General features: G+C 29.5%; 3 protein-coding genes and 1 long non-coding RNA gene across 4 annotated transcripts; 1 reads left to right on the plus strand and 3 right to left on the minus strand.

The window, feature by feature from the left end:
- Nucleotides 1-3,617: 3,617 nt before the first annotated feature.
- LOC118069377 (uncharacterized) lies at nucleotides 3,618-5,527 on the minus strand. The gene is made up of 2 exons (XR_004690605.1): nucleotides 5,220-5,527; nucleotides 3,618-5,002 (listed from the first exon to the last, which is right to left on the minus strand). It is a non-coding gene; the product is annotated as an uncharacterized lncRNA (long non-coding RNA).
- Nucleotides 5,528-6,724: 1,197 nt separating this feature from the next.
- Nucleotides 6,725-8,848, plus strand: LOC118069403 (17-beta-hydroxysteroid dehydrogenase 13-like). Its single transcript, XM_035087479.1, has 7 exons — nucleotides 6,725-6,916; nucleotides 7,181-7,352; nucleotides 7,451-7,627; nucleotides 7,874-8,023; nucleotides 8,165-8,421; nucleotides 8,526-8,651; nucleotides 8,739-8,848. Exons 2-7 carry the CDS (start codon nucleotides 7,209-7,211, stop codon nucleotides 8,803-8,805), a joined length of 921 nt encoding a protein of 306 aa, XP_034943370.1. The 5' UTR covers nucleotides 6,725-6,916; nucleotides 7,181-7,208; the 3' UTR covers nucleotides 8,806-8,848.
- A 112-nt stretch (nucleotides 8,849-8,960) lies between these two features.
- Nucleotides 8,961-10,783, minus strand: LOC118069402 (sentrin-specific protease 6-like). The gene is made up of 3 exons (XM_035087478.1): nucleotides 9,699-10,783; nucleotides 9,351-9,641; nucleotides 8,961-9,251 (listed from the first exon to the last, which is right to left on the minus strand). Exons 1-3 carry the CDS (start codon nucleotides 10,680-10,682, stop codon nucleotides 9,057-9,059), a joined length of 1,470 nt encoding a protein of 489 aa, XP_034943369.1. The 5' UTR covers nucleotides 10,683-10,783; the 3' UTR covers nucleotides 8,961-9,056.
- Nucleotides 10,784-11,033: 250 nt separating this feature from the next.
- Sym (symplekin) lies at nucleotides 11,034-14,830 on the minus strand. Its single transcript, XM_035087449.1, has 3 exons — nucleotides 14,598-14,830; nucleotides 14,254-14,450; nucleotides 11,034-14,184 (listed from the first exon to the last, which is right to left on the minus strand). Exons 1-3 carry the CDS (start codon nucleotides 14,646-14,648, stop codon nucleotides 11,106-11,108), a joined length of 3,327 nt encoding a protein of 1,108 aa, XP_034943340.1. The 5' UTR covers nucleotides 14,649-14,830; the 3' UTR covers nucleotides 11,034-11,105.
- Between the last annotated feature and the right edge of the window lie 269 nt (nucleotides 14,831-15,099).

Below are 15,099 nucleotides of genomic sequence, written 5' to 3' on the forward strand. Positions count from 1 at the left end.
ACAACTTGAGTATTTTTTTTTAAATATAAAAAAAATAATTATCAGGATTTTTAGGGCAGGAAATTATAATTATATAATTATTATACGTATTTTATATAGCAAAATATATCTATAGACCTTTTTTAATTAGATATTCACGAATAAATTTAATGGTCGGCTTTAGGCACTAGGTCGGCAATAGGACACTTTACCTTACTATATTAATTTCGAAAAAATATTCCATTGCAACTATTCAAAATTTTGATTTTATTAATTGAAAAAAATATTTCTTCTTCCTAAGTAAATTTTTTTCTCAATGTACATTGACAAATAACCAACAAAAAATGATGTCTATTAATGATTAACATTGATGAAGTTTTATTCATAAGATATATCGCAGATGCATCGGGATGTTTTTATAGAGGAAATAATAATTTAAAGTGACAAATGGGTAATAATAATCGTTAAGGTAAGCGTGAAGAAAGAGAATGGAATTATTACTGAAGATGAAAATGAATGTGTAAACTCTCACATTCGCAGCAGCCCTCTTTTAAACATTGAAGAATTTAACTATCGTGCTAATTATTGTGCTTGAGTTGGCACCCAGTGTACAGCAGTGTTATAAAAAAGAGGTAAAAAGGTACAAAATGAAAGGAAAAAAAAAATACAAGTGCAATACGAGTGCAATAAATTAATTGGAGGTACGCTTGTCGAAGGTGCTCGATGCTGGCTAATTGAGCGCGACCCTCGCTTTGATTAATCACTCAATCGATCTACCTTCACGGGCACAGTAGTACCGAGATTTTTTTTAGATGTAAAAATCTGTCGATCAATAAATTCATTTTTAGAAAAAAGGGACAATCAATATTTGTACTCATTCATTCATTAAACAATTATTTAAATGAGTTCATATAAATTGATAATTCATGCAAATATTTTCTGGCCATGATCTAGTGTAAATAATTGCATAACATTTTTTATTTTTTTGCTGTAGAAAAATTAATTCTATTTATACTGAATGATCAATCATTTTAAATGTTTAATTATCAAGTGTCACTGATAAAACAGATCTTGAAAATAATATTTAAAAAATATTCTCTCACTCTAATATTTATCAATTACGACAGCTATTTTATTTACATATTTCTCTTGGTATGACAACCGTAAGAATTCAATTACTTTATTAAATAAATATAAAAGCACTACTTATATTTTTTCGTACTCATTATCTAAAATTCAATTTTTTTAAGTTAATTACGATAAAATTAAAATGAAAATTCCGTTAAAATTGTGGTAATTAAATTTTTTGAAATTAATTACCATAAAATTAAAATGCAAAAGAAAATTTCTTTTTTCAATTATTCACAATATTTTATTATTAAGAAAAATCTGAGTAAACTGAAATAAAATAATGTTATATTCATCTGCTTTTATTAATTTTCAAAAATAATTAATAATTATTTTCGAATATTAAATTTTTTTTCAATAATTATTCTTTCATTATTAAATAATTCCTTGTGTACAATTATTTTGTAATATTCTTTAAATTAACAAAAAATTTATCTTAAAATACGAATTAATTGTAATAAAATAAATTAATTGTACATCAAGACATAACAATAAAATGAAAAAAAATATTTAAAATAAAAATCTTTTCCCAATAAAATTCATTATTAAATAATTTAATGAAACTTAAACCAATTAAAAATATTTCCAAGTGAATCGTTAAACTGTAAAAAAAGAAAATTAAAACTGCATTAATAATCTGATATTGACAAAAAAAAGGAAATATTGAAGACAAATTTGGAATAATGAAAGCAATGGATATCGTTAGATTAGATAGATTTGTTGGATTTAATATTGAATAAGTTGGAATATGGACTAAGATTAAAGGAAAGTCACCGACTGTTGGAATGACGATGAAATGAAACGACGATCGATTCTTTTGCTCGGGTATTTGACCTAAACGAGAAAGGAGAAGGCTCGAAGGAACTGCAAATGATATGACGTTGATTGTGATATGCAAATTAGCGGAGTAAAGGCACACGGGGGCACGAGAAGAGAAAAGGAAGAAGCGCTAATGAATATTTACTCGACCTCGTACGACGGAGAAAAGGTATCGATAGAAGACGTCAATTAAATGTATAATTCTCAAATTAAATCCACTATCAAATCTTTTAATTGTCGGCAAATGCTAATTCATTGAAATAAAATATTATTTAAATATGCCCAAATGTAAATAAATTTTATTCAATATGTCACTTTAAATAAATTATTAACATCTTGATGATGTAGACCTACTGCTTTTTATACTCATATAAAAATATATATTCAATCACTCAAGAAATTGCTTGAAAATTGCTTATGCATTTTTATTTCATTCGCTACACAGTAATAATTCCATTTCACGGATAATCATTAATAATATAGAACATTTTACTACTTCAAAACAGCTGAGGAGGTCTACAGAGTGCAATAAAAAATCAAATCACTACGAGTCTTTATAGAGAAATGAAAGATAAAATTCTAAAGATCAAAGTCAGTGACAGAATTTATTGACGTTGCGAAATCACTCATTGCTAAAACATTCTGTCTTCGTTTGTCACGTTATCACGTCAATTCTTACTCGTCAATCCTTTATGCTCCATTCCTTTAGATACTAGATATTCCTAGTGGCTGTCATTCAATCCTTCAATGGTTTCAAAGTCTTGAAAATTTATATTTAATATTAACTATTTATTTTTGTCTATCATACCAATTGTAAAAAATATTTCTAACAATGTTTCATTCTTTTTCAATTCGATTGAATTATTTATTAATAACATATTTATTAGTTTAAAATAAAAATAAGTGAATTAATATAGCTACTTCTTAGAATAAATATTTTATTAATTCATAAAAAAATTAATTATTCCATTCCTAGTTACTTCTTTTTATTATTGATCAATTATATTTAAGTGGAATATTAATAATTTTATTTTATTAATTTTTATATTTTTTTATGTAGACTTTATGTCCTCAGGGAATTAACTCCCAGTTTCCCTTATTTTAATTTTTTATTTCTCAGTAAATATAAATTACATCATGTAATGAGGAAAAACTATCACAAATGATTTAGATTAAAATAAAAAAAAAAAAAATTAATTTATTACCACTTATCAATGATAAATAATGATAAAATAAAAATAAATCTTTTTGTTATAATTTTATAAATGAAATGTATATTTAGAACAGTGATCTTGCATTGAGAAAGAAATATTAATGTCAAGTACATCATGATATGAATTTATTTCATTCAGATGACCAATTACAAACCAGTAATTATTCAAATAATTATCTAAATATTGACACTGATGTAATAATTTTATTTTTAATATATTAACTAAATAAATATTCTTTCATTTTAATTAATATTTGACACATAATCAACAACATTGTCAATTAATTTAAATAATTTTTAATTTGATACACCTGATTTTTTTCTCGATACATAACTGACCTCTGATACTATCATTTATAATAAAAAAATAAATATATATTTGAATAAACAGTTTGTTTAATTTTATATTTTTAATAATATTAAGAAAATGATAATAATGATATTTAAATTAGATTAAAGAAAAAATGACAATAAGAGATTTTTTTAAACTAAAAGATTTTTAATTCACTCAAAATATCTCATCAATTTGTTAACAGGCGGAATTTTTAATGTCTTCATCCTACCTGTACACTTTGAAAGAACGGAAGAGTTGAGAGCTTCAAATTAAGCTCAAGGAAAATGCCTGAGGGTATATCCTTTTTCTATATAACTTAAACCACCTTGATCACTCGTAAAACTTTTCTTACCAACGTCTGAACGTGTTAGATTCACAGCACGTTAATGTTACAAAACTTTAAGACATCAAACATCTTTACATGGAAGATAAAAATAATCCTCACTATTTTTTTTTCTTTTATTTCTCTCAAAGAGAGGAAAAAGAATTAACTAAAAAACAGACGCAATTTTCTAGACACAAATTCGTATTCACTAGCACCATTGAACCATTAATCGAGTATCTGAAGAGTTAATTGAAGTCAAAAAGTCTTGATGTCACTGGAGAAGATATTAGAACAAGTTTCGTGGCACTTTGGACGTTTCAAGGGAACAAGGATCGACGATCCTTTTACGTGATAATCTTTAAGAGAACTTGTGAACACAAGACAGGCCGTTGATAATCCCTCTAGGTCTTGGTTAAGAGACCGAGAGAGAAAGTGAGAGACTAGAGAAAACTTTTGACAACTCACCAACACTCTCTCTCCCTCTCCCTTCTAACTATTTATCCCCCCAATAAAAAGTTTTATTTTAATTCAAAAATATTTTTTTCCAGTTCAATATCCAAGTCTAATTGACTGAATAATTGTAAATAAATTTCAACCCAAATAAAAATGATTTTGTGTTTGGTAGCAAAAAAGTCTTTTTTGGAACACGAGTAGGCGCTTCCGCCGGAACTCTGGCGGCCTTCTTCGCCTTCGACCGAGTGAAGGCCGATCCAAAGAGTGAAGGAGCTTCAAGTGGTGAGGCAAGAGAGGAGGAGAAGGCAGCCAAGAGATTCGCTTTACTTAGAGTTACTGTGAGTTGGTTGGAGTATGGAGAAGAAAAATGGATAACAGCTGGTTGCAGCTACGATAATAATGAGAATGGCGGGAATAGTTTGGATAACAGGTGACAAGTCGAGGTTTGATGAGAAAACCCGGAAAGAGGGGGTAAAAGAGATGAGGAAATTGAAGCAACCGAGACATAAGGAAAAAGACTGACAGCAGTGACATCAAGTTACAGAGTTTCTCTTCATCCACTTCTTCTTCTTCCTCCTAACTTATACTCCCTCTTCTTTGCTTTCATGTTTTAATCTTTCTCATACGATAATAATAATACGTATGGTCTTTACTGTCACATTTATTTCGACCACTCCAACCGATATTGATAGTTTTTATAGTGTCTGAACTTTAAACGATGTTTGAAATTTTTTAACGGATTTGATTTTATCTAAAAAAAAATGAATATTTATCAGTTTTATATTAAATTTCTTCAGCAGGATAGGTTTATAAAGCAATATTTTTTATTCCATATTTTTTCAGAGCATTTTTTAAAGATGAAAGTATTAAAAGCTATGAAAATAGCTGGACTTTTGGTATTAACAATTGAAAAAAAGTTAGCTACCTTTAAAACCAAATTACTATTAAATATTTTTAAAATTACTTACTACCTGTACTCTCGAGAGATACATCTTTCCTCTTCATGCACATCAGTATTTCTTTAGATAAACAAGTAATATATTTATCATTCTGTATATCAAACAAACAATCCAAAGATTTATCCAGATAATAATTAAATTAAAGTCTACTGGATTTCTTCTTTCAGTAGAGTTTCAGGTGCTGAACATTGTACATTTGTTAGCAAAAAATGCAACAGTTAAGCTTTATTCTTGGAGAAACAAGCATCACGATTGACCAGCACATTCACTTGCTGAAGAATCATCAATGACCTCTAAAACAAATGGAGAAAAAAGTCTTGGAGATCTAGATGATCAGAAAAAAAATTCAACAACTCACCAACCATGAAATTTATTTCCTCTTCAGATAAGAGTAAGTATTATAGTATCAATGGATGAATAAAAAAATGAAAATATTCATTCACATGACCAAGAAGTAATTGAATAATTCACTTAATACCAAAAATGGATTTAAAAACTTGCTTCGATTGGTTTTGATATTTTTATTTTGAAGAACATCAGAAAACATTATTAAACAAATGCTTAAGATCTCAATCAAAGTTTGTAGACTGCTAGGAAGATGCACTTACACTAAATTAATAATTAATGTTCACATAGTGCATATAGAGGATACACATTGTAGGTTGATTTCAAGAGAAGATCAAAGGCTAATATGTTCTGGTATGTAGACAAGTTTCAAGAAGGGGTTTACAAATTCCTGCAGAATCGACTTGACTGTCATTTGGCCAATTATCTTCTACGTTTATGCAAATTAGTACATTATCTACTACTTAAAAGGATTAGTAAATTTATTTGTTAGAAATCTGTATTGTAGGTTATTATATTTCCCTTTTCATTTACAAATTTGTATCCTTTATTCAATTTACTTATTGATATAATTATCGTGATTATTGTTAAGTAAACATTACTGAATGTCAAATTTACATACTATCAGTATTATCTTCTGTAAATATTAAACAATCAAAGCTGCAGATGAAACTTAATTGCAAATTACTACGTTATTTATCTCTGTGACATCAAAAGATTCAGGTTAGTCGCTAAACATATTACCATATGTTTGGATATGAAGTTGAATTTCGTGAAATTTATGCTCTTTAATTACTTGAATATTATTATAACGACTTTAGAATGATATACTGATAAAGATTATACGAAAATTTATAAATATTTTCACTTGTTTCAGATAATTTTGATAAAATAGATTTGTAATCAATTACAAAATCAATTCATTGTCTATTAATGTCGATTGATGACATTAAAGACTAATTAATAGACAGTTCAATACCTCAAGATTGTGGTAAAATTGGTTAATTATTAGAGTGTATTATTAAAATGATTAATTCATAATTGTTTTAATGATTTCCTGTTATCTATTCTATTTTATATCAAACTCCTCACAGAATAATCCTTTCTTTCTTTTGAACATCAGAATTTTTGGTATCTGGTGTCGGAAATATACCGACTTGATCACTTCAACGGGTTATATAAACCCCTACATCGGATGATATCATTATTTGATAACTCTTATCTAGAACATGTCGATCAAAGATCACTCAAAGTCTGAATAATAATTTTTCCATTTGTTTAAATTTGGAGGGAATTGAATATTCCTCGATGAAGTATTTTTTGGACAAATTTTTTGCAAAATATATTTGATAAATAACAAGGTAAAATATTGCTCTTTACTATTTACTATTTTTTGCAATTGTTTTATTGATAGTCTTATTGAAATGATCAATTAGGATGATAAGATCTCGTTATCATTGCAATTAGCATCTATATTTAGCCTAGAATATTCGCACATTATAACCTATAATTTGATACTTGCAAAAAAATTTACTACATTCTGATCTTTCAGACTTATTTTAATAAACTGCAAATGTTAATTAATTTATTTTTATTGCAAAAAATTAATTGACAATTTTTTTCAGGTATTCTAGTCATCCCTGGGTCAGTAAAATGTTATTGAAAATATACTCTATGCTAGTTCTAACTCTAGATGTAATAGCACTGATTTTTGGTATTTGTTTTTCAATAATATTGGCATTCTATAGAACATTAAAACCTCTACCAATGAAAAGTCTTCAGAATGAAGTAATAATGGTAATGAAAAAAATTATTTTTAACAATTAAATTATTTAACATTAACTAGAAACACAAGTCTCTCCAGAGTAATCAAATGATTATATTTTTTATTAAAGGTAATTGGTGCTGGACGTGGAGTAGGGAAAGAAATAGCTCTCCAATTATGTCAGCTAGGGGCGATTGTCGCTTGTGTAGATAAGAATGAAAAAATGTGTAGAGCTACTGTTCAACAAGCTTCCCGAGAAATGGCTATAGCAAGACCTTATATTTGTGATGTCTCTAATCGGAAACAAGTAAGAAAATATCGTCCAAGAAAAACAAATAACTCATAATAACATATTGATCATCAATATTGAAAAATGATTAATATTAGTACAACAAAACATCACACTATCAATAACACAAATTAAATATTTATGAACATGAAAAGTTCTTTTTTGTCGAAAAAGATTAAAATATATTATAAAAGTATTTCTATTAATTAAAGCCAATGAAAGACAAATTAAAATAGCCTATTTTTTCCTTTATTGAAAACTTAGGTAGCAACGACTGTTGAAGCAATACGACATGATTTAGGAAATGTAACAATGGTATTACACTGCTGTGGAGTTCCCAGCCCAAGAGCGTTGATAGAGGATCCACCTGGGATTAAAGAAGCCTTGGAAATATCAGTAATCAGTCACTTTTGGGTACGAACAATAATCTCTAATTTTTTTTTCTAAAGACTATAGATAAATTATTCTTTTTTCTACTACAAAAATTCACTCATTCACAAAAAAACAAAACAATACGTATATTGAATAACTCGAATAATAATCCTATGAATAAAGTTATTAGAATCCATTTTACCGGGAATGCAGAAAACAGGACGAGGGCATATTGTAGTTTTATCATCAGTAGCTGGATTTTCAGGGGGAATAAGTCGTGGAGGACGAGTGCCTTTTTCAACGGCACAATTTGCACTTCAAGGATTCGCTGAATCACTTCATGCAGAATTAAGGCAATCAAATAGTAATGTTGTCATAACATTAGTACACTTTTATCCTTTCATCCTTGATGCAGACGTAGCCAAGGATATAAGATTGAGGTATCATAATTCAATTATTCATTGTTTGATTATCTATTTGAGAACCAATGTTCTAGACATTTTATGTTTTTTGTAATAATCATTATTTTTCTGTTATATAAAAGAATACCCAGTTATTTTGGGACGATGCCAGCTTCAGAAGCTGCTAGAAGGATTTTGGACGGTGTTAGAAGGAATTACACTGAGTTCAGTGTCCCTGGATATTTATTGTATCTCGGCCATTTACTCAGGTATTGTAAATGATAAGAATAAAATAAAAAATGGCCATTTTTAAAAAAAATATTCCAAACTCATATTATTTATGTATTTATTTCTAGAATATTACCTAAGAAAGCTTCATTTATGCTTCAAGATCTATTGGATGCTGGAGTTAACTTTGGATAAATCAACTTTAAATGAAAAAAAAAAAAATTTCCAACTTCATGTTCTCAAAAAGCTTTTTATTATTTCTTTAATAACGTTACCTTATTAAGTACCTAATACTCATGTATTAAACCTAAGACTGATAAGTAAAAAAAAATATAACAAAGTTGTCTGGATATTTTTATAACAGTTGCATTTTTTGTTTAAAATAGTATAAAAAACGAGAAACATTATGTAAAATTTTATACAAACTCATTATTAATATTAGAGTTTTATTCGTCATCATCACTAAGTAAATCATCACTGAACCGTAATTCCGGGAAATTAATTGGTGTAACCTGTCCTATTGTATCATTAGACATTTTCCTCAATATGTGAGCAAGATAAGCTCGTTTTTCTCGTACTACCTCAGGAGGAAACCATTTTTTTAATGACTTTATGGGTAGAGTGAAATTTTTGATAGGATTCTGCAATAATTTATACCTTAATTATTAAAACCTTATATCACCATTGTATTTATGAAACATTATCCCAAAATTATATGCGGAAGACTGAGTACTACATACCTTAAAAAAACTTTCTACATATTGTAATACAAATATTCCGCAGTCTGAATAATTTGTTTGTGTCGGAATACTTGGATAGTCACAACTAAGAACACTTTCTGAGAAAAATTTGCGTTTTTTGTAATGTTCGGAATATTGAAAGCTTAAATATTCCCTCAACAAAAAAATATCATCTTTTTTTTTCGAATTTTTTAAGGAGTCAAATATTAAGATACAGGGATATTTCTTCTCAGAATGATCATCATCGTTTGATAAACTTAAACTACTCATTGATTGAGAAGCATCATCGATCTAAAAACATTATGTTGTGCTGAATACTACTCTATGATGTATTAAAACAGTACTTACCTGATGATCACCAACAAGTCCTAGGAAACAAATGACAATGAGATACCAGTGAGACGCTTGTTCATTTACAGGTATAATCACAAAATCCTTTTCAAAAATGTTGACTTTTCCAGTAAACTGTCGTATTTTTGTAAACCGCTGAATGGCACCATACGGATAATATTTAGTTTCAAAAGCTTCTTTTCTTAAAACAGCGAAGAAGAGAGCACTATAAATGAACGTTCTTTCCCGATCACTATTAGAAATCACTTTACTATATAAATACATTAAATACCAATCTATAATAAGATCATTCAACCATTCTCCTTGTGCTAAACAACAATAATCAGTCATATAAAATGTATACGTCACTACTCCATCAACAACAAATTGTGCTATTTTTTGTGAACTTGATTGATTTTTAGTTAAAACAGTTATTTTATTTGATTCATTTGTGTTGTTAGTTTTTTTTTTCTTCCTAGCTTGTAATTGTTTTATAAAACTTCTCTTATTTGTAACAATACTATTTTTAATTTTATTTTCAAACACAGAAGCTTTCTTTTCAACTTTTACTTCTTCTGTTGATTTACCATAAACACCGAATATCTCATATAGACTATTTTTTGATTTGCTTTTTTTTAAATTTTCTAAACAAAATAAAATCCCTCTCTCCATCTCTATTGCAAAAAGAATATTTTTTGGACATTTTTTCAAAGCTACAATAAGAGAATGGTGTCCGCATCGAATTTCAAAAAGTTCCATCAAATCCCAAAGAGTTATTGTAAGTTCTTCAGGGCAACCACATAATTGAAACTGAATAACCCTTCGTTGTTTTTCAGTAAATCCAATTAAAATCCTTGTTTTATCGTCTGTTTTTAGGATAATAATTTCGTCATGGGGATCACTCACATATCTTTCAACCGTAAGCGTTCCGATTTCAAAGTCCTCAGAACAATCTATAAACTCTACTGATAGCGAACGGATTCTACCACTTGAACGATACATTTTTTCAGTCTTTATGTTAATTTATTTAAATAATATAAAAAATTATTCACTTCTACTTTATTTTAGTAAACAAGACAATACGGATTTGGTCATTTTATACTGCGAATTGTTTATACGGATAATTCTATTTCTTTATTAAAGAGGGCGCTCTAAGCAAATTACTAAAAAAGCGCCAACTTCGATGTTGTTGGACACAAAAAAAAAATTATATACAGAAAATAAAAATTGTTAAATAATATAAATAATGTTAAACTAATTTATAATGTGTTATGTTATTGAATTAGTAAGCTTACAGGTAAGTGATTTACTTTTTTTGGTTATTTTAACATGAACATTAAAAAACTCTTACAATTTTAAATAACCACTTTATCTTTATTTTCATAGATTGTTAATTTACATTAGGAATACTTATTTCCATACACTCTACTCTAAACCAGGAGGTGCAGGTTCAGAGAGATCAGTATCAATAGTTTCAATTTTTTGTTCACCCACAAAATCTCCAGGAGGAGCAATATCAAACTCATCGTGCATATCAACTGGTTGTTTTCCTTGAAGAACATCCATGACTGATGATGAAATGTGTGCCTTCTGATTTTCTGCAAATGTATCAATATGAGCAAGAAGAGGTGCCTTGAGTCCTGGCGACATTTTCAATGCATTTGATAATTGTTGAGGAGGTAATTGTAAAATTACAGCAAAGCTTTGGGGTTGAGTTCTTTCACAGCACTTAACGAATCCTTCCCACACTTTGGGTTGCTTCCAAACTTGTTTGAGAATTAATCTTTGCAGGATATTCATTACAAATCCACTTAACCTTGGATATAAAGTAAGGCTTTGAATTACGGTTCGCATTAATAAAGTTGGTAATGGATTCATTTCCATCAGATGTTGCATAACCACCGCTAAAGTTTCCTGAGTATACACCTGTTTTTCAGCGAAACACAGTGATGTAGCTTTAATAACGGTTTTTAACTCAGCTTTATTGGAGTCAATATTATGTAATGCTATTAACAATTCTGCCGGAGTGACTGGAGAAGTGTGCGGTATCCCGCTATCATTAGTTCCCAAAAGCCTATTAAATACTTCTTTCACCACAATAGGGTTGAGTTTGATTAACTTTGGAAGAGCAGCAACCACTTCCTTCTTGGTTAACCCATTCAGAACAGGGATCAAAAATCTTACATCAGATACTCTGGTTTGATAAAGCTCACGAACTCTTGCCACAAGCTCAGCACTAGGTGCTGATTTTTCAGTTAAAATATGAATTATTCTTGTTACCAAAGTTTCAGCACCCTTTGGACACGTTTCTACAAGAGACAAAAGTTGAGGAGAAGCCATTCCAAGAGATCGGACAGGAGTTTCAACCAATCTCAAAACTATTCTCTTAACATCAGCACCCATAAACGTATAAATCCTCGCCAATTCATGAATAAGATCTTGATGCTTCTCCAATAATGCTAAGTAAAGACTCAGACATGCTCTAGTTGTCGATTCTGTCCACTGATCTTCAACTTGTGGTCTGCCTCGATCAGATCCAAAAACAATTTCCGGAGGATTTGGCAACCTCAAAAAACCTAGATACAAAATTGCATATTCCTCAATTAATTTACTAAGTTCTGGTCGACTGTACAACTCTACAACAAGATTAATTGCTGTCTCTCGAATTATAGACTTTTCATGGCCGGTATGACAAAGTAAAACATTTAAAAAATTCAATTGTTTTGGTGGTCTTCTTACCACCATTTCCTTGAGTAATGTCAAAGGAGCTAAACCTCTCGATTCATCACAAGACACCATTTTTAATGCTTCAACTGCATCCTCAGTAATCAATGGCGCTTCTAAATAAAGTCTAGACATTAAAATATCTCGATCTTTGCCTTGAATTAAATCAATAGCTGATACTAAAGTGCAAATAAGAAAATTGTAAGCTTGTAAAGGAGCTTCATGAGGTTTAGTTCCAAGAGTAGTTCGTCTTTGAAATCCTACAAACAATGCATACTCTTCATACAACCATCCTAATGCTAGATCCAACCTAGATCTCATATCATCCGTGATATATCTTAGTACAGTTTCTTTTATATGAGGAGTAAACGTTGCTGCAAGAGTTGTTAAAATTTTCGATCTTACTGAAGAGACTCCACCGAAAACAGCACTTTTTTCTGCCTGCAAAACTCTATTCACAGCTAATAGAAGCATCTTTTCTTTTACTTCCTGAGGTAAAGGTTTCGTAACTTCTGCTAACTTCAATACCTTTACTCTATTCCTATTTTTAGTAAGGGTTTTTTCATGAGCCTCTATAACTGCTTTTGCCTCTTTTTCCTTCTCTCGATCTTTTTCACGCTTTCTTTCACGTTTAACTTCAGCTACTGTAATCGTAGGATTTTTAATCAAATCTTCCATTACCGCTTCCTCTTCTTTGATATCTTTCTTAATTGCTTTGGCCTTTGCTTGTTTTATTTGTGCTGATAACAATTTAGCTATTGCTTGTCGTTGAACATTAAGATCTCCCGATACACTAGGTTGATACTCACGTTGAAATATCGACGTCATAGTGTCAGGGACCCATGTCATGCTATCCATAACTAAATCTGTAGCAATTTCTACGCTTAAACGTTCAGCAATAAAACTTTCTGATAATTCTATAAGCTCTGGAAGCTTGGGGATTACAGGGAGTGGACTTGAAGGTTCACTTTCTTCTGGAATGATGGTTTCTAGTTTTGCTTTCTTAGCTGCTGTAGCAGCTGCCGCTTCTTGTTGACGTTTCTTCATTTTTCTGATGTCCTCCTGTTTTGGATAGGCTTTCATAATATCTTGCTCTTTCGTACCAAGCTGTGTAAGTTGTTTAGCTATTGTTGATACAAATTCAATACTTGATGGATGTTTCATTAAACCTAGCCATGTCATTTTTAATTGTTTTTTAACACTCTCCTCTTGAGATCCAGATAAGGTAGGCGGAAAATTACCTTGTAATCGTTGGAGAACTTGAATTACTCTTGGCATAAACTGTGGACGCATTTTCGCTATTAACGCTAGACTTCCCATACAAGTCATTAGATTTAGACTGCTTATGTGTTGAGAGCCATGAAATTTTATTAGTAAGTCCATTACATGATTAGCTTCTTCTTCGAGTTTTCGTCTTCGTGCAATTTTTAAAGTCAACGGAACATCTTCTAATGAAAAATCTTCAGGCTTTTTTGGGGCATTTGTATCTGGATATGTTTGTAGAAGAACAACACCTTCAAGAAATTTTACTGCTTGCGTTCTTATACCATCATTGTCACTATCTATCAAATTGACTATTTGAACTTTCAGTGAACTCAGCTCATTCCAAGCAGCTTCCATTTCTGGAGTCACCACTACTGCACTCACGATCCATTTTAAAGCAGATCTTAATATTCTTCCACTTGCTCTCAATGCTCTTTTTGCCACTGCTGGAGTATTATCTAATACTAATCGTGAAAGAGATTGGAGCATTGAAGGAATTTTTTCCGGTTGCTTGTCTCTGTAAGAATTTTAATCAATATTATAAAACTGATAATATTCAACGTCATACAAAGAGAAATTCAATTACCCAGCCTCTTCAATGAATGCAGCAATAACTGTTCTGACTTCGGACATCAAATCGGCACAAAATAGTAAAATATCGTCCAAAAAATTCCCCAATAAATGAGGATCTTTATTTATTAGATACTCTTGGATTTTTAATAAATTATGAACTTTCACTTGTGGGCTCATACTTCCGCTTACTTCATTTAGCCATGTTTTTATCTGGAATTTATGGAATTATTAATAACAATAAGATTTTAACAGATGAATAATTATTGTATTCATTTGAGGAAACAACTAATATCAAATAAAATAAAAAATTAATATCTAAATTATCTTCTAATTATATTTATTGGAATAAATAATAACCATCTCCTCAGTATTATCAACTTCCATTCGTCGATGTAATCTTGGATCCATTCTATTTTTTCACAGAAACCACGAGTATTTGAACGGATATTATTATTATATCTTGAATAAATTATTCAACAAAATAGATTTATTAAACTATTTTTATTAATTTATATTTATATATAATAATAAAATTATTAAAAAATAGATAACAACCAGCGGTGCTTAAATAAGTATCTACATGTCTTTGAGGTTAGCGTCAAATTTGTTTCTAGACATGTTTACTTTCCAGAGATATCATCAATATCAACTATAGCATCAATCGATAACTCCATAATCTAAACACTTACCAACAGATGTCTCTTATTGATTAAATTTAAATTTAAATTGCCGCCAAAATTCAGAACACAGTTTTTTTGTTTTTTTGGAAAAATAGAACAATGAAATTATAAGGCATTTAGAAACGACTGAAAAAAATATAAAAGTAATAAAGATAAAACAATAGTTTTATTTCATTACA

Source organism: Chelonus insularis, unplaced genomic scaffold (genome assembly GCF_013357705.1).
Source record: "Chelonus insularis isolate UGA/USDA-ARS -01 unplaced genomic scaffold, ASM1335770v1 contig_408_pilon, whole genome shotgun sequence".
Taxonomy (NCBI): Eukaryota; Metazoa; Arthropoda; class Insecta; order Hymenoptera; family Braconidae; genus Chelonus; species Chelonus insularis.

What these genes read in the sequence shown, in the direction of transcription:
- LOC118069403 (XM_035087479.1), top strand. Translation starts at nt 7,209, where the DNA reads ATGTTATTGAAAATATACTCTATGCTAGTTCTAACTCTAGATGTAATA. An exon ending in TTCAGAATGAAGTAATAATG is followed by an intron (nt 7,353 to 7,450) that starts GTAATGAAAAAA and finishes TTTTTATTAAAG; the next exon opens with GTAATTGGTGCTGGACGTGG. An exon ending in ATGTCTCTAATCGGAAACAA is followed by an intron (nt 7,628 to 7,873) that starts GTAAGAAAATAT and finishes TTGAAAACTTAG; the next exon opens with GTAGCAACGACTGTTGAAGC.
- LOC118069402 (XM_035087478.1), bottom strand. Translation starts at nt 10,682, where the DNA reads ATGTATCGTTCAAGTGGTAGAATCCGTTCGCTATCAGTAGAGTTTATA. An exon ending in GACTTGTTGGTGATCATCAG is followed by an intron (nt 9,642 to 9,698) that starts GTAAGTACTGTT and finishes TAATGTTTTTAG; the next exon opens with ATCGATGATGCTTCTCAATC. An exon ending in ATGTAGAAAGTTTTTTTAAG is followed by an intron (nt 9,252 to 9,350) that starts GTATGTAGTACT and finishes AAATTATTGCAG; the next exon opens with AATCCTATCAAAAATTTCAC.
- Sym (XM_035087449.1), bottom strand. Translation starts at nt 14,648, where the DNA reads ATGGATCCAAGATTACATCGACGAATGGAAGTTGATAATACTGAGGAG. An exon ending in TTGATAATACTGAGGAGATG is followed by an intron (nt 14,451 to 14,597) that starts GTTATTATTTAT and finishes CATAAATTCCAG; the next exon opens with ATAAAAACATGGCTAAATGA. An exon ending in GCATTCATTGAAGAGGCTGG is followed by an intron (nt 14,185 to 14,253) that starts GTAATTGAATTT and finishes AAATTCTTACAG; the next exon opens with AGACAAGCAACCGGAAAAAA.